At 48.7% G+C, this 18,375-nt stretch overlaps 1 protein-coding gene across 2 annotated transcripts in view; it reads right to left on the bottom strand.

The window, feature by feature from the left end:
• Positions 1-18,375, bottom strand: part of MYO5B (myosin VB) — a 356,309-nt gene that overhangs the window by 95,813 nt on the left and 242,121 nt on the right. For both annotated transcript variants that reach the window (XM_028098354.2, XM_088019706.1), the window contains exons 11-14: positions 15,938-16,019; positions 15,283-15,423; positions 7,806-7,928; positions 6,767-6,850 (exon numbers count right to left, since the gene is read on the bottom strand). In XM_028098354.2, coding sequence (XP_027954155.2) covers positions 6,767-6,850; positions 7,806-7,928; positions 15,283-15,423; positions 15,938-16,019 — 430 coding nt within the window. The remainder of the gene's footprint in view (positions 1-6,766; positions 6,851-7,805; positions 7,929-15,282; positions 15,424-15,937; positions 16,020-18,375) is intronic.

Below are 18,375 nucleotides of genomic sequence, written 5' to 3'. Positions count from 1 at the left end.
TGTGAGTCCTCATGGTACTATCACACATAGTGAGAACACGGGGAGCAGCAAAACCAGCAGTGAGTGGGAGGTGGGGAGAGACAGCCGGGGCACAAGAGGGATGGTGGTGGGGGCGGGGGGCGGCTGATGCCAGAGGCACACGTGACGAAGGGTCAAGTGCCCAGACTGCAGTGGAGAAACTCCCACAGGGAAAGAACCAGAGGCTAAAGGCAGGTTTGCATTTTTTTTTAAAGATTTTTATTTACTTATTTATTTGACAGAGACACACACAGCGAGAGAGGGAACACAAGCAGCGGGAGTGGGAGAGGGAGAAGCAGGCAGGCTTCCTGCAGAGCAGGGAGCCCGAGAGGGGCTTGATCCCAGGACCCTGGGATCAAGGCAGACGCTTAACGAATGAGCCGCCCAGGCGCCCAGGCAGGTTTGCATTTTAAAGACATCAGTGATTCATCCAGTTGGTTGTCTCTAAACACAATACTGACTAAATTGTAATTCACATACTTTCTAAAATGGATTTCCAAGATGTTCGAGTCAGGGGTAGAAGTTACCACATGCATGATGATACGGTTTCAGGAGTCTAATTTACAGAAATCATTAATACCAGCTTTTCCTCTGAAAAAATCTATTAACTTCTAAGGTCAAGAGAATGTATTAAGGCTGCACATGGAACTTTGAAATCAGATTCAGCAGTAAGAACACTTTAAAATTGAAGCCCCTTTCTCTTGTTGCAATCAGAAGCTCCTCCCTGGGCCCTGTGCTAGAATTTGGGAAAAACACAACCAAGGTTTAATCTGGAGAATTTGCGTTTATCCTAAAAGCTAGGTTTTAATTATAGGTCTTGGCTATTGAGACTGCGTTTGGAAATGATAGGATATGTGGGGCGGAGCGGGAGAGGAGTTTGCTGAGACATCAACTCTAAGAAAAAGCAGTAATAGAACAGACAAGAATACTGACGGCTGTATCACCCTACCCCATCTACCCACTGGGACGTGGGGCCTGTAGACAGGGGCCTCCTGGTCTCAGCAGGGTCCCAACTATAGACCAACCTGAAGTCTCAATGAAAAGTAGTTACATGGAGCTCTTGCTTGACGGACAATTCGCGCAGAAGAATGAACGTATGAGAATGCGTTTTCCTTAATTGACTAACTCCAGTTATACTTTAGAGGCCCTGGGAAGTCTATTTATGAGCTGAGTGACCAATAATGCACAACTCTAACTCATCTGGGGGCAGTCCTGGGAAGCAGCATCCACGGGGGCATTTCGGAAAATCTGCTCCCTCCGATCAGGAAAACACTCAGATGATACCTTCAAAAAAACCAAGCACTTGCCTGATACCGTTTGATACTTCTGTGGTACTCTCTGCTATTCACGGCTATGGATAGATTTTTAAAAGCTGGAGGCAAATCTATTTGAAAAGGGATTAAAAGAAGTATGAAAACACTTTTTACAGACCATTCGATAGTTTAAGAAAAATGTCAAATACAGCTATATACGTTTATATAGCTGTTACCTTGGAAATCATGCCTGTTCACTTCTGTAAGAACACAAAACACCTTTCCTCTAAAACAGACGCACGAAACTGAAATAAAGACATGCTCGAAGAACCATTTGATTGGAATCTCTTGCCCAGAACCTTATCTATGAAAACTGGCTGCAGACCTAATAAAAAATACACTTCCTTCTTGGGCAGTTCTTTCACATGGGTACTGCTGCCCTTCGGGGAAAAAAGCCCCAATTTTTAGGTACAAAATATTTTGTTTAAAGGGGTTTTAAATGGGCTTTGGAGGAAAAGTCTCAGCACCTCTTTTCTTTTGTTGTTAAAGACAAAGTTGGACTTCCCTGTATTGGAAAGGGGATGATACGGTTTTACCGACTAAAAAGTTCTTACGTGGTTACTATTCTAAATATTTTTGTAAGTTTTTTTTTAACTACCAACGCCAACTGATCTTAAATAGGAAGCACTTCAAACACCTTTGAAAGTGTTATAGTGTATGTCAATTATATCTCAAAGCTGTTATATGAATAGGTTTAAAAGTACTTTTTTAAATTGGAGTATGATTAACAGCAGTATATCAGTTTCAGGTGCACAATATAAGGATTCAACACTTCTATCCGTTACTCAGTGTTCATCATAAGTGTCTCCCTGATCCTTTATTTCATCCCTCCCCTCACCCATCCACTGAAGAGAGAAGCTGTTGGCAAGTGATATGGGAACCCAACATCAAAAATAATGACTTAAAAAATGTGAAGATTCAGAGGGCCCGAACAGTTTCCCAAAGACGACACAAATGGTAAATGGACACATGAAAAGATGCTCAATATCACCCATCGTCAGGGAACTGCAAATCCAAACCACAACGAGGTATCATCTTACACCTGTGAGAATGGCTAAACTAAAAAACCCAAGAAATAACAAGTACCGGCGAGGAACAGGACAAAAGCGAACCCTCACGTACTGTTGGTAGAAATGCAAACTGGGGCAGCCACTGTGGAAAACAGCATGGAGGTTCCTCAAAAAAATTAAAAATAAAATTACCACATGCTGTAGTAATTCCACTACTGGGTATTTACCCATAGAAAATGAAAACACGAATTGGAAAAAAATACATTTTAAAAAAGCAAATGTATTTGCTCAAAGTGGAATGTGTCTGTGACCCACAAAGAACACACGAGTGTGGAAACAACAGACACATATACCGTGTCATTTCTTGAGGAGCTGAAGTCCAGCCGAAGTCAGAGAAAGGAGACCCAGAGCACACGCACCTGGGCCTTGTCTGAGGTACACCACTGTGACTCTCGGACCTCAGGGATTGCTACGGCCCAGGGTAGGTGGCCTTGGGCCAATACGGTCTCCTCGACCTCTGCACCAGATTGGTCTTGAGATCCCTTCTGCTGGGATAAGGGGAGAGCCGGCCTCAGGACTGCCTGCCTGGGAAACACCACCCAGGATGGTCCTGGCTGCCCAACGCTTACTGACAAACTCCACATCCATTGCTCGTCACTCTGACCTACACTCAGTGCTGCCCTGGCATAGGAAATCTTAAATGTGTGCTCCTTTTGGGATTCTTTTTTTGGATAGTTTTTTTATAATAAACACTGAGAAGGAGAAACCTCCACTTTTAGTACCTAAAACAAATCAGTCTGTTAAAGACTTAAAGTCGTGTTTTAAAGAGGCATTTCCTAAGTCTCTATTTATAGCTCTCCAATAGCTGAGAAAGCAATTAGCTACGTTATAACCTCTTAGGCGGTATAACTGGCTTTCCTAATTACATTCTCATTAACAGTTTTATTTCACTGCTCTTAGTGGGAGTGCTTTAAACATCCCTTTGGCTGGTAGGCTTCACGGGAGTCTTCCATCCCATACAGCTTAATTATTCACAATGATTTCTTAATTTCTTATGAGGGGTGTCACACAAAAGAAAAAAGCTAATAGGTGTCCCATAAAATAAAAATGCTTTAAGTAAAATTATGAATTTACATATAGGATTTGAGATTTATCTATGCTCAGGGAGATGAGCAACACAAGAAATGGGGCACTAACTCCATGCCACAGGGCCTTATATCTTTCTAGGTTTTTATTTTACACTCTGTAATATGGAGTTAGAAACATAAACCTCATAGGACTGCTGTACAAAGTTTTACAGATGACACGAGCTCAGTGAACAATGAGCTTCAAAAACACTACCATGACAGGTGCTGCCAGACAAGTCCATCTGTCCGAAGGATGTGAAGCGCAGTGAGAACCACTCTTTGATTTATAGCTGCAGTCTGGGTCGGGCCCATCTGTGGGTTTACAGGGACCTGGTTTCGATCTTCGCTTTTTACCTTCTGGGACTGTCTGCAATGGGCTCAGGGTGGAGAGTCCTCAGCCATCCTCCTGCTAGGGTCTGGTAGACCTGAAGGCCCCTCCTGCTTCATCTCTGAATGCCGTGAGAGGCTGGGATGGGGCTGCAGGTTGGCAAGAAGGTCACTGGTTCTTAAAAAGATTAGCTGGTAAAGGGGAAAGCTAGAGTGTGGCAGGTGGGTAGGGAAGAGGAGGACCGTTACCTTTTAAGAGTAGACCCCAGACTTATCTTACAGTCCCAATTTAGGAATATCTACAGACTTTTAATGTGCATACTCTTTGAACCATCCACTTCACTTCTAAAAATTTACCTGACTGATGTAATTGCACAAAGATATGTGCAAAGGGCATTCATTGCGGCCTTATCTCAATTAGCAAAATATCAACTGTTTAAAAAAGAGAAGAGATACATAGTCGTGTGGAAAGACAGCAAAGATCTAAGTGAAAAGTCAGAGAGAACTATGTATAATGTGATTCATTTCAAATCTTAGAGATGTACCAATATGCTTGCGTATGCAGAATGGTACCTGATGAAAAGGAGGGTCAAGGAATGGCAGAGAATGCTTTTAAAGCTTTTTAAATTGATGAGTCTGTATTCATGTCTAATAAAAACCCAGCACCTCCAACCTAAAATGATACCCCTGTACAGAAAAGAGCTAACACAGCAAGCTTGAGACTGCCACCCCTGGAAAGGCCTTGGCTGGGGTCTGGGAACTTGGATTTGGGGAGGGTTTTCACCAGACTCTGGTAAGAATGGCTCACTGGGTCTGAATGGTTTATGCAAACAATATGGTTTACACTGAACACCTGCCTTCCTTCTGAGAGTCTGGAATTTTGGTACATGCTAGGCAAAGGGTGCCTGTATAACTGACTCCCAATAAAAGCTCTGAGCCTTGGCTCAGACAAGCTTCCCTGGCCGATACTTCACATGACAACATCCCGCTGTGGGAATGACGCACAGGGGTGCCGCGCCTTTCCCAGTGGCTCCCCTCCTGGGAGCGTGGGCCTGGTTTCCCCTGGACTTCACCCCATGCACTGTTCCCTTTGCTGGCTGCTTTGTAGCCTTTTGGTCTAATAAGTCACAGCCTCAAGTGTAACTATCTGCTCAGAGTTCTTCGAGTAGTCTTAGCAAATAACTGAATTTAGAGGTGGCCTTGGGGACTCCCAACAAATTTTTTTTTTTTTTAATACTACCTTCTTGACCTTTACAGCATTACCAAAATCCACAGGACTGTAAGATCCAGGAGGTTAACTATATGTATTCATTACCACTACATAACACACAAATACCCAATAAAGGGGAAGAAATGTCAGTTACTAATCTGCTGGAGAGATTCCGCTTTTACTTTTTAAGATTCCTGAGAGACACTCAAAACCAAAATCAATACACTGGCAGAACCAGACACTCTCTCCCTCACCCACCCCTCACTGTGCTCTTACCTGAAAAGAGGAACTTAGAACAAGACAGTGAAGTTTCTCAGCCTCTGAGGCCACTGTGTCACTCACAAAGGAGGCCACAGGGCTCTAAGCATCTAAGAAACAATGAGGCAATGTGCTCCAAGAGCTCACGCCATCCACTTCTTCTCTCCCTGTGGCTTGTGCCTCCTCTGTACCCACCTGCCCTTTTGAAGAATGGAAAAAGTCCTATTACCCACCGTGCACGACAGTGCCACAGACTCGGCAAGCTGAGGGGTTAACCTTGTGCGGAATTCCCGAGTGATACTCACATTTACCCAGATTTCCCTCCAGGGCACCTCCTTCCCAGATGTTGCAGATCTCCAGAGAGGACCCTGGGCACGGGTCTGCCCTGAGCCGTCCATATGCTGGTACTGACTCAAAGCTACCCTAAACCCGTCGCCTGGGGCCATGGGATTTAACGGCCTGTACTTGCCCTTCTGTCCTTGGGTCCATTTTGCCGGGTGTATTTTCTCCATTCTGGCATCTTGCCCTATTACATTCATCTGAAGCTTATCACCAAGAGCCATTAATCTGCAATTTCTAGTGTATCAGGTCCCTGCAGCCAGTTCGGGAGCAGGAGGTCTGGGAGAAAGCCTCACAAATCCTGGAGAGTCCCTTTCGGGGTTTTCTTGGAAGGGCTGCTGGCACATGCATGGAGCATCAGTGTGTTGGCCCTCGGGAACCATGGTGCCCAGAGACAACCCCCACCCCCAGCTGCCGGGCCCTCTCCCCACGCCTCCCCTCATTCTGGCAACTGTGTGATTATCTGCCGCTGACGGCCCACTACGATGTAAGCACCTACAGGGCAGAATTGGTCTTATCCACCCTTGCATGATGCTGGCTGTGTTTGGGGGCAGTGCCTCACAACATAGGCACTTACTATTTGTTTAGTGAATCGGTGCCTTGTTTCCTCTGCCTGTAGAATGGACACAATCTTTCTATTATGCTCATGAGAAGGAAATAAATTCTGGAGATAAATCTATTTTGGACACTATTAAGTGTCCCTCAAATCCTACCCTCTGTTCCACTGAACTTTTTGCTTATAGGGAGGCTCTGTAGGTGCTACACAGAAATGTACAGATACCAGGATTTGAGGGCATCTAAGTAATCCTACCACCTGCAGGTGAGAGAGGATGACAAATAACTACCAGTAATGTTTTCCTTGCTACACTTGCCGCTGCCCCCCCCTCCTGACGGTCACCTTTCTCGTGCCCCCCCCCCCCCCAATGTCATTCTATTAACTGGTATCTTTCCCAGTCGCCCCTGTCCTTCACCATCTCCTGCTTTCTTCCCTCCACGGGGCCGTCCTCAAATGTTTTCAGATGGAAATAACCTACAAGCCCCTTCACATTTGCCCTGCCTGGCATCTCTGCCTTCCCCCACGCCCTGGGGTGGGGCCAACGCCACCCACGCCCGGTCCTGCTGTGGACGTTTCTGCTCTAGCACCCCACCTCTGATGTCCTTTACCTTGCTGGCCTTCAGGATGTTGATCTGCTCTTCATACACCGTGTCTCTGTTTTTCTCCAGAAAACCATCTGAAAGGTACTCCACCTGGGGCCCCAGAGGGAAACAAAAACAGGAGTCAAGTGCTTCAACCTGACCAGGCGCCTTCCACAGCTGAGCACCTGAGTCCTTTCATCTCATCCATATGGTGTTTTCTAACGAGTGGTGAGTAGCTGGGAAACCCACAGATTTCCCATTTAGAATGCAAACCCAAGATGTGATCAGGATTTATATAGAGGAAACTGAGTATTCATTTTGTGGAAAAACATTATTTTAAAAAAGGGGTTCCCATATGATGACCTAAGGCCTCCTTTGGGTGCTGAAAAGGCTATCAAATTAAAACCTGCATTTTGTTTTTGAAGATTTTAATTTGAGAGAGTGTGCACGTGAGCTTGTGTGCATAGGGAGAGGAAGAGAGAATCTCTCAGACTCCACAGAGGATGGAGCCAGACTCGAGGCTTGATCTCACAGCCCTGAGATCATGACCTGAGCTGAAAGCAAGAGTCGGATGCTTAACTGATTGAGCCACCCAGGCGCCCGTGGAGTCTGCATTTTAAGGAGACCCCAGGTGATTTATGTGCAAATTAAAATCTGGAAAGCATGGGCTAAGGCAAACAGAAATCCATGCAGGAAAATTCTGTGTACACCAGGTCCCAGGAAAGGAGTCACCCAAAGAAGAGCGCCATTCTGTTCTCATGCTTTATTTCACTCTCCAGGGTGGACTCACAACTGTTTTACGTGCTCCTGTCCTCCCAGGAGAGAGACCCTCAATATTTGTCGAGCACATGACTGGGGAGCTGTAGCCCCGCTCCCACCACCTGGGGCTCTGCCAGTGTAGTGACAGTCTGATGTATCACAGAGGGGATGTGGGGAGGGAAAGAGGGTAGACAAAGACTCTAAGAGACTTTCAGGCCACTTGAATTCAAGAGAGACCACTCCCTCTTAGCCCTGAGTCTCTGTAGGGTGGGGCTCACAGAGCACCGAAGCCCACAAAGAGACTCACCTTATCAGCAAAGTGGACGACAATGAAGGCCGTGTTGGACATGCGGGGTTTCTGGAAGTGTTGACTGCCAGAGTGCCGGTCATAGAGCTTCTGAGCCCAATTCTGGTCAGTTCCTTTGGGAACCTGCAGAAACACGCAAGAGGACAGAGTGCTCTGTGAAGAGGAAAAAGCAAGCAGAGAGCCATGGCAGAGGGAGATGGAGTCCACCAGTAAGTCGACCTCACAGGGGCTGGACCCTAACTGGACAAGGAAAACAAGATTTGGCCACGAACGCTTTGGATCCCGCAGAGCCTACTCTCAACCCCGCCGGGTGGGCTGGCTCCAGTGCTGTCCCTAGGAACGCGCTGAGCCTCCAAGAATCTTCTGGTTGACAGGTGCTGATAGGGTTAGAGGAGCATCAGTTTGGAGCCCAAGGTCACAGGAGCAGTGTCAGAACGAATCTGAAAATGTGTCTTCCCTCCAGGTGGGCCCGTGACTTCAGCATCACGACTGTGCCATGCCCACCGCTAGTGCCATGCTCCTGCTCACTCAGCCCAATGCCTGCGGCAGGAAAGCCTACCCTCTGTGCTCATCGAAACACCACTGTCCAGGCTCAGCTCAAGTCTGCCCTCTTCTCTGAAGGCTTTCCTGGCTACTCTTGATCTCACTTGGGAATTCCTCACAATTAAACTCCTATAACATATGCACTAATACAGTCCATCACCGGGTTTTGCGTATTGCTTCGTTGCTACAAAGTGTAAGCTCATTGGGCTCAAGGAATTTTAAGGGCTTATTTATTTTTTTACCTGCCCCTCAGGGAACTTGGAATTGGGTTCTGGGCACACACCGGGTATTAAGGACCTAGTGAATGAGCTATGCAGTACTTTCTCTGCCCTCCCCAAGTTTAAATTTAGAAGTTTCACTGCATTAAGCACTCTGAAGGGCAGCCCCTTCCAGTATCTTCAGAGCTGGCTTCAAAAGTGAAACAGCAACTCACTCTGTTGAAAATATAACACAGAGTCACTGTAACCACCACTCAAATTGTCCAGGATGATGGTCCTCCTCCAGGGGGCAGGTGTGCCCGAAGACCAATGCACACAGCCATTCCTCAGTTACATCTCACAGCTGGACCTGCCCTTTATTACTTTATATTGTACATTTGGACGAGGCAGGGTTGAAGGTGACCCTTACACCAGCCATTTAAAAAGGGTTTTGTTTAGTAAACCAACAAAATCTGTGGCATAAGAAAAATGCCTACACACTTAAGAACAAATTTCTAAGTGAGCAAACCAGATTTTTCTCCATATTCAATTTAGTGTGACCATTATTGAATACCCAGTACTAAGTGCTGTAGGTAATTCAAGAAAAGAACACTTTTTCTTGACAGAGGCTATTAATTGTGTTGAGCAGACAAAAATACACTGGATTCTCAGCACTCTTATATACACTGTTTTATATTGGTATTCAAGCACTTTGTGTTTAGAAACAGCAGGTACACGGGAAGGGAAGGGTCAGCTGCGCAGGGCTGCTGGAGGTGAGGCCAGAGGACAGGACCCCAGCAGACCTACCAGTGGCAGGACTGGGGCAGACAGAACAGGAGAGGTACGATGTGAAGACAAGACTCACTTAGGTCAACACCCTTGCCAGCTTCAAGATCATCTTGTCCTGACTACGAGAAACTGGACTTCTGTTAGCAGACTTCATAATCCTACATCTTCCCTAATTCAGCCTGGCATGAATCAGTGAGCGAAGCAGGAAAACAACACGTACCCATATTTCCTGACAAGGGCGTTGTTTCTTAACCACCACCCTCAATGGAAAGTAAGGGCCAGCAGGAATTAACAATTAAGATTCTCGGATAATATTAACAGCGAATGCCCATGGCACTTATTATTGGTCAGTTTTCTATAATTTTAGATGTATAGACTCACTTAATCCTCACAAGAATCCTATCAGCTAGGCACTATGTTTATACAATTTTACGGATGAAGAAACGGACACAGAGAGGTTAGGTAACTTGCCCAAGGTCACACAGACGGGAAGCAGCAGAGCTGGGGTTCAAACTGGGCCAGGTTGGCTCCTGGAGCATATGCTCCCTGCTACTGTGCTTTCCTGCCTGGCAAGAGAGATTTAAAAGCAGCCATGAAGATGGGGTTAGATGGAAGGCACTTATCTCCAAAAAAGATTCGAAACAAGCATAGGAAGAAGCGAGCAAATCTTGCGTTTTGATAAAATACCATGAAGAGGAGCCTGGATCCTAGCTCTGTCCTCATCTACGTGGGAACTGTCCCTCAGAGACTCAGTTCCCCTGACCCGCAGCGTTGGCCACTTGTCCAATCAAAAAGCGCAGGTTTGAATGCATATGAAATGCCCAGAATAGGCCAATCTTTAAGGACAGCAAAAAGAGGAGAGGCTGCCTAGGGTGGTGGGGAGGGGGGAGTAACGGTGGGGGTGAGGAGTGAGTGCAGGGGAGGGGAGAGTGACTGCTGGTGGGTTCTGCTATTGTGGCTCGGCTCTGAACCGACTGCCAACCAGGGCTTGTAGATTTTCAACGAGCGAACTTTATGGTATGTTAATTGCATCGCAATAAAGCTGTTAAAATGCATTAATGCCTGATTTTACTCTTCGTTATTGAAATTATAAAATTAAAAAAAAATAAGGAAGAGGGCGAGTCCTTAGGCTCCCCAAGCCCCTCTTCCCCAACAGCCTGCATTATAAGCCCAGGGGCTCAGGCGCTCGGTGGCACCAGGGGCGGAGACGGCACCCTCTCGGACTCCTTCCCTCGCTCCTGGCTGCTGCCCCCAATGCCTGTTCCAGGATTTTACCTTTCCACCCTCACAAAACGCCCCTCTGTGCGCTCAGCAAAACACCAATTCCGGACCAACCCAACTACCCATGGGTCCGTCCTCACACCCGAGTGGATGAGACCACATGTCAACTCTCTCCTTCATCAAGTCCTGCTGGTCATTTATTATCAATCACTATTACTGCCAAAAAAAAAAAAAAAAAAATGCCATGACATTTCATCATGAGCGGGCACCTCTGTGGATGAGGACACTGCCCAGATCTAAGCGGGGAGCTGGCCTCAATGACTCCCCTCTCTCCAGGGCTGGTCTCTGAGCTTCCCTGTTGACAGGACAATCATTCCCCTCCCGGCCTCACTTTCTCCCAGCATCCAAGCCGCCCCCTCTTGCACAGGACGCATCTCCTTGAGGGTGCCAACCAAGCGGGAAATCCGAGGCCCGCTTTACATCCAGAAACTCCCGAGCATCCACAGCTGTCCGCCCCTCCTCCCTACACTTCTCCCCACCTGGGGTCTGTGCACTCACCCCTGCCTCCTGCGGCCACGTCCACCTGCCTTTCCTCTCACCAGCCTCCTGTCACAGTCATGCCTGCCATGGGGGAGGGGGTCAAACCCACCACCTCTGCTACCTCACCTCATCTCCCCACTAAGTCGCAGAAGCTAGGCTGCTGCCCAGACAGCTACCCGACCAAATTCTCTGATCCACAGGCTTGTTGCCAAAGGAAGGGGCCCCCTGAGCCCCTGTGCACCTCCCAGCAACCCTTTGTCTTCCCTGCCTGGACCACATGAGGAAGCCTCTCTCCATCTCTCTCCTCTACCTTGGCTTCCACATGGCAGTCGGTGACGTCCATGAGAAATTATTCACGTCTGATCACACCTGTCCCTGCCTCCCAGCCCCGCGTCCCCGGAGCCTTCAGAGTCAAGTCCAAACACCCTCTCTGGACAGAGCCTCCCATTCTGATGGTTCTTGCTTTCCAGCTTCACCTGCCACCACCACGGGGTCTGGACAGTCCGGGCCACTTCAAGTTCTCTCAGTGTGACGCTCCCACTGCACAGGAATGGCACCCCCACTTCCAACCTCTCTGCTTCAACGGCCCTTTGGGGGAGGCTTCTCCCCACAACACCTTCTCCTCAGTCACCTTGTCCAGAGCGCTCCCACTCTGTCACCATGGGAATGGCTGCAGCGCTGGCCTGAGCCCCCGAGGTGCTGCATGAAGGGCAGGGACTCAGGCCGTCACACGGGAACGTGGGGTTTGCCCGGCAGGTACAGGAGCAGAGGTGGAAAGGCCCCTTCACCTCCCTCCCTCCCCAGTTTCAACCTGTTCACAAGCACGCAGGACAAGGAGACCTCCGGGGCAACAAACCACGAACCCTTGGGCTTAATACCGAGTAAAGTCTCCTGAGAGTGGGCTGGACCCAGGTGAGGAAGCAGAAAGGCCTTCAGGATGCTGTCCCTCCACTGCCTCAACAGCAAGGTACAGAAGGTCTGCCCCCACTGCCGGCTCTTCAGGCGGCTCCCTAAGACAAAGGAATCCTACTCACCCAGGGCAGAGCCTGCCTCCTGCCTCAGGACTGCCCTGTGGGGCCCCAACACCCACTCCCCAAACTGAGAGCATCTGTAGTGTTACTCGCAAGCATTGCTTCCAGGGGTCAAGGTATCGCTTTCAGAAAATCCCTGCTGATGCCCACCTGTCACTTCCAAGGAACCATGCACTGACCTCTCCTGTCCCATCAGCCCTAACTTGTGGTTTCCTCCAAGAGCGAGGGCAGAGAACGCCTGGTCTGAATGTGGCATACGTCGTGCAGCAGCCTTAGAGAGCACGGGGGACGGGAGAGGTTTAAGAGCAGCCTGGAAATAAACATTTCCTGTAAGCAAACACCCTGTATCCTGCCCCCTTGGTTACTGACGGAGCAGCTGTGGTTCATGGTGTGGACAGGGGCTGACTACAAATCCACGATAAAAAGGCTTTTCCACCTGAAGGAGCCCTGGGTGGTTTAACTCCTGGTTTGTGAGCACCCCTGCAGCGGCAGGCACCCATCACGGACTCCGGGGCCACCCCACCTCCACATTTCTAATTTAAATCCCAGCTCACTGGCTCTGCCTACTGCTGTGTGTCTTCTCCAGGAAAAGTGATTTTCCCAGTGGCTGCTTTTATAGCACGAATCTAATCCTTCATGTGGCTTTGTGTCCCGTCACATGGGGGGGTCACAGAACCCAATTCTTCACAGGACAGTCCCCATTCTTCGTTCTCATTCTGCAGCGTGTGTCTGAGCTGCAGCAGAGGAAAGGAATTTGGTCTGAGGCAGCGCTGCAGTCCCACAGGACAGTCCTGAGGGCTACCACATCGCCTAGGTACAGCCAACTCCAGGGGACCCCCTCCCCCACTCAGGCTCAGAGCCAGGGCGCTTCCAAAGGGTGCAGCAGGCCTCCCTATTTTGTAGCATTGGGCTCATTGCAGTAGGATCTCCCTACAGGAAAACACACCCTTTTAAGGCGTAGAAGGCCATGAGGTCTGACAAAGGTCCCACCACCTGTTGGTTCCCCCTCTAGCTGCTCCGAGCAGCCGTATCACATCGCACTGAATCACTCTTGACTCCGAGAGCACTTAGCTCCGGGAGGAAAAGGCTCCACACCGGGGTTTTGTATTCCTCCTTAACGAGGTGCTCATGTTGTCCACCGCTCCACTTTTCCGCTGAGGACCTCCCACCACCCTGGGAACCACTGGCTCCCCAAGCCCATAGAACTCCGGTTTCCCCTGGCTGGCTTGCCTCCCACCCTCTGGAGAGCAGTCTGAGGTCCCTGCACCTGGGTTCCTACCACTCTGACTTGACATTCCTGGGACCTGTTCCCTTGGGCAGTGGCGCCCCTCAGATCCTCAAACCATAAGCCAAAGCAAACCCACCCCACGTGGTCCTTGATTGTCTGCAGGATAAATCACGGGAAATCAATTAGGCAGCCGCTTGATTCACAGAATCCATCATCCTGAAGCATTAGGTGTTTTTCTAAGAGGTGTGTGTACACAAGGAAGGAGAGACCATGCCCCGGGGCTTTATGTGACAGCGCTTGGAAGAGCTACGGTAGAGCAGCACAAGATAAACCACCTACTTCGTGTGCCTCCTCAGAGCCTCATCAGGTCTTAACCTTCACCCCTGGGGAGGGGACTGAGGAGCTGGAGTCCTGGAGCCAGGGCCCGGGATGGACACAGGACACGGTGGTGCTTTTGGGGCTGTGGTGTGGGGTGGGAGAAGAAGGTTGCCGACAGGAGCACACATGACACTGGAGGAGGGGAGCAGGGCGCCGCTGAGCATCAAAGCGGGCTGTTGGCAGTGGATGCTGAACCCAGAGAGTGAGTGAGTGGGGAACCACGGGGCACGGGGAGGGGAACGACACTCAAGATTTGGGGCCATGATTTCGGTCATTTAGCCAGTTGTGCTCAATGCAGGAACCAGTGTCCTATCAGCTTTACTGCTACCTCACAAGCTGAGCACGCTTAGGCACACGCCCGCCACACTGAGGAATAAGCCCTGCCTGGAGCTGACTCAGGACAAAGCCCACAGCTCTAAAGAAATGCTAAAAACTGTGAAGAATGAAGATGTACAAGTCTGGGGATTTCAGTGTATTTCACTCCCTCTTCTACTGTTCCACTAACCATTCCTTTTCATTGTCAAAGACAATGAAATAGGAGCACCCGCCTAGAAGGGAGACACCTTCTCCTTTAAACCATCAAGTCTCACTCAATCCGGGGAGGCAAGATGTGCGAGGCCAGAAAATAAAAGCAACTGGGTTTTTTCCTTGCAGTACCCAGAATTGTGTGGTTTCTACACGTTTTGATGTGAGTTTCCACTGCTGGAGGACTGTACCCTCTTATCAGTAACCACAAAACTAGGTGAAATGCTGAAGATCATCAGATCCAGCCCCTACTAATTCATAGAGCAGGAAATGGAAGGCCAAAGAAGTTAGGTGATCAATAAAACCCAGATCCTCGGGACGCCTGGGTGGCTCAGTTAGGCGTCTGCCTTTGGCTCAGGTCGTGGTCTCGGGGCCCTGGGATCGAGCCCCACCTTGGGCTCCCTGCTTAGTTGGGAGCCTGCTTCTTCCCCTCCCTCTGCCCCTACCCCCCGCTCATGCTCGCTCTCGCTCTCAAATATATAGATCTTAAAAATAAAATAAAACCCAGATCCTCCTGCCCCACATTTCCAAGGCTGCCTGGCTCTCCCCATGCTGGCCATTCAGAACATTCCTGTCCTACAAAGTAGAATCCACAAAAACCTAGATGAGGGGAACCTATGGACCTCATCTGCCACCAAGCTTGCAGCTCTATCACTTGTAATGCATCTGGCATGACAAACATGTGCTGGGCTCTTGATCTTCACTCTCTGGGGATACCCGTCTGAAAGTTGGGGTCTTTCTCTCAGCACCTAGGATATCTGGGGCACTAAATCCACACCACTGTTCTATTGTGTCAATCCACACCATCCATTCTCTGCCAAGAGAAGTACACATTCATCATCACAGTTACCTTCTAGCATGCAGAATGGACACCAAGGTTTCTCTCAGCATGCTAAAGGTAGGCTAACTACACATGCAATCCCAGCTCTGAGACCTCACATGCTCCCTTGCAGCACACAGCTGTCCCCCGCACATCCCCCAACCCTGGAACTGAACTAATACAACGAGCGCATCATCAGTTTTACCTTACACTCTTCATCCAACAGGTCTAAGATGCCCAGCTTTGCTTCTATGAGGTCAATACAAGGTTGATTATCATAAAAATCAATCAAGGTCCAGGGGATCTGCTCCTTCATATATTCTTCTTGCTCTAGTTTGAATACATGCTAGGGTAAGAAGTGAAAGGTCAAGGTTAGTGAACTGCAGGCACATCCCGACGTTTATCTCCCCTGAGCTTCAACCGCATGAGCTTAGAGTCCCAGAGAAGGGCATAGACCCATCAGAAAAGGTTTGGGCACTAAGTCACAGTTGTGACTGCAGAAAAGGAGCTAGGTTAGGTGACCCCCCCTCCCATTTCCATGTGAGCCCTTCTCTAGAATATTCTAGTAATCAACTGGCTTGCAGTTCAGCAAATACCCCAGAAGCCCAGAATCAGGAGGTATGGGAGTCAAAACCAAGGGGAAGATCATTTACCCTCTCAACCCAGCCACCCCATTCAGACTTCCTCCCGAGCAGCAGGGAATGCCTTCCCAAAGCTGGGGCACCAGCAAGACACTAAGAGAAGGCTGGGGCAGAGCTAGCGCCTGCTGGCACTGGATGGAAGAGAAGTGCCCCAGGCTGTTGCTCCCAGGGCAAGAGGTACCCCCACCCCTACACCCCAGGTCCAGGAGCCGAGCCTACCGAGTTGAATTGCTGCTGCAGCTTCTCGTTGGCATAGTTGATACAGAACTGCTCAAAGCTGTTGACCTCAAAGGTCTCAAACCTGACGGGAAAGGGAGGATAAAGGGGCATTTGTCTTACTGAAGGAATCACTGCGACTTCCAACAAGGCCACTCTCATCTCCTCTCCCCCCGCATCCAGCTCCACCCTCAACTCCAGCACAGAAGTCCCTCACAAGCCTGGGAGGGGGGCATTCTGCCCTGAGGGGGTGTCTTTTTCCAATTCTCGCAAAGGCCCCTCATGGGCTGGCAGTGTCCCCCCACCCAACACAAATGACTCACAATTTAACCAATCCCCATTACAGGACATTTTGGTTCTTTTCCGGATTTTTGCTATCAATGCTGGCAAATATTGTATATACATCTTTGAATTCATAATTCTTTCTGTAGGACGCTATCATCCTAGCAGAATCACCATGTCAGAATATGGTTTCTTAAAAGGTAGAAGAAAATTAACTTCCAGAAAGGTGGAACTAATTGATGTTATCACCCCACATCCACCCCAGCCTCCCAATGCATGCAAGTGTCTGGTTGTCCTAGTACTGGTTAAGGATGTTTTGTTTTTTGAATTCATCTTTGTGAAGTTCGAGTTTACACACAATTCGATGACAATCAGATGTGCAGCTTAGAAACTGGCAGGAGGTGGGGAGAACTGATTTGGGGGAAGGTGTACAAGACCCAAGGCAGGAAATCAGGAAGGCAATTATTACTGCAGTAATGATCCCAGAAGACCAATCGGGGCGTGACTTAAGCTGGTGGTAACTGAGGTAATGAAAAAGGATCTAAAGACACTAAGGGAGGGAAAAATGAGAGGGCTTCAAGCGACCAGTGGGGCACAGAGGTGAGATTCACTCACACAACCGAACGGACGTGGTAAAGCTCGCCAAACCAGAATGGTCTAGCAGGATCAGCAGCATTAGCTACAAATGAGTGGGGCCATCTTGTACACTGGGCAGAGTCATCAGGCCGAGGCAGTGGAGGGGCAGAAATGCAGGAGGAAGAGGCGGCTTCTCCTCATTCACACCACGGTTGGAATGAGCACCTACTGAGAGCTCAGCCCTGGAAGCTTCAGGAACTCTCACTCAGTGCCCACAATGCCATTCTACAAGTGGAAGAGACTAAGGCATGGGGAGATTGAATAATCTGTTCCAAATCAGAGTCAGTATGCAGAAAGCCAAAATGTGAAGCAGTGATTTTAACTTTTTTTATTATGTTAATCACCATACATTACATCATTAGTTTTTGATGTAGTGTTCCATGATTCATTGTTTGTGTATAACACCCAGTGCTCCATCAGAACATGCCCTCCTTAATACCCATCACCAGGCTAACCCAACCCCCCGCACCCCGGTGGGCAGACAGTGATTTCTGAGGCCACATTCTTAAGAAAACTTTAAGAAAAGGCAGAAAAGATCAGAAAAGGGCAGTAGACAAGGATACTTCCCAGGAGTAGGAGTATCAACAAGGGACCTGAGGTGGGGGTAGGGGCGCACAGGCTTCAGCCTCCCCATAACCTTAAATTTTACCCCCTCATTCTTCAGTATAGGCAAGTAAATTTTCTCAATCTTATATAAAATTATGCCAGTCTTCCCCAATAGATTGTACTCCCTAATTACCACTCCTAAATAGAAATGTCGGTGCTGCAGGCTGGTAGTATTGGAGAGGCAGCACCCAATAGAGAATAAATGCATCAGACAGCCAACAGGGCCGTGTCAGTGCCCAGAAAACATCAGGCTTCTCCCACCTCTTGTGCCTACCTCCCCCACCAAGGTATGAGACATGGAGAAGTGGAGAGTCATTTTGAGATCAAAGGAGTCAACTGTTTGGAGACAACCATATTAAAAAACAGTCTTTAATTGTAAGTTAATAAAAGAAGATCAAAGACGCAATGCCCAGGTAGGAGCTGCGCTCTAGGCCATGCAGGAGAGGCTACTGTGCTGGTTGTCCTGCTGCACTGGGGGGCCCCCTCAGTCCAGATGATGGCCCTAGACATGGATTTTTGTCACTTAGAACCTCACTTCCTCCCATACCCCCATCGCACCCCAACACAGGTTGCTGACACCGGTAAACCCCCAGAGGAAGCTTAATAAAACCTACAGGAAAGATAAGAGTCACCCTAGCAATTGGCCAGATAATAGCGATCAGGTGTTCGTGCAGGGCTCGGACTGAGCTCCACAGATAAAGGATTCAAGTATCTCCCACTTGTCATTTCTTAAAGGTTTATGTTGGTAGCACTCCACCAAGAATATTCTCATTAATTTGAGATGGCCTAAAATTAGCTCACAATTTCCCTATTTCTAAGATAGGATCTGGTAACAATTCCTCCGCCATCTAGTGTAATTACTGTCATGTCTGCTGAAGGGCCAGAGATGAATGAGGGGTCTGGGGAGCTTGGACATT

The sequence above is a fragment of the Eumetopias jubatus genome, unplaced genomic scaffold (genome assembly GCF_037043125.1).
Source record: "Eumetopias jubatus isolate StellerSeaLion01/CBP00866 unplaced genomic scaffold, mEumJub1_p1.0 scaffold_16, whole genome shotgun sequence".
NCBI classification, from domain to species: Eukaryota; Metazoa; Chordata; class Mammalia; order Carnivora; family Otariidae; genus Eumetopias; species Eumetopias jubatus.
The sequence above is the reverse complement of the archived record's forward strand: the minus strand, read 5'-3'. Positions and strand labels throughout refer to the sequence as shown.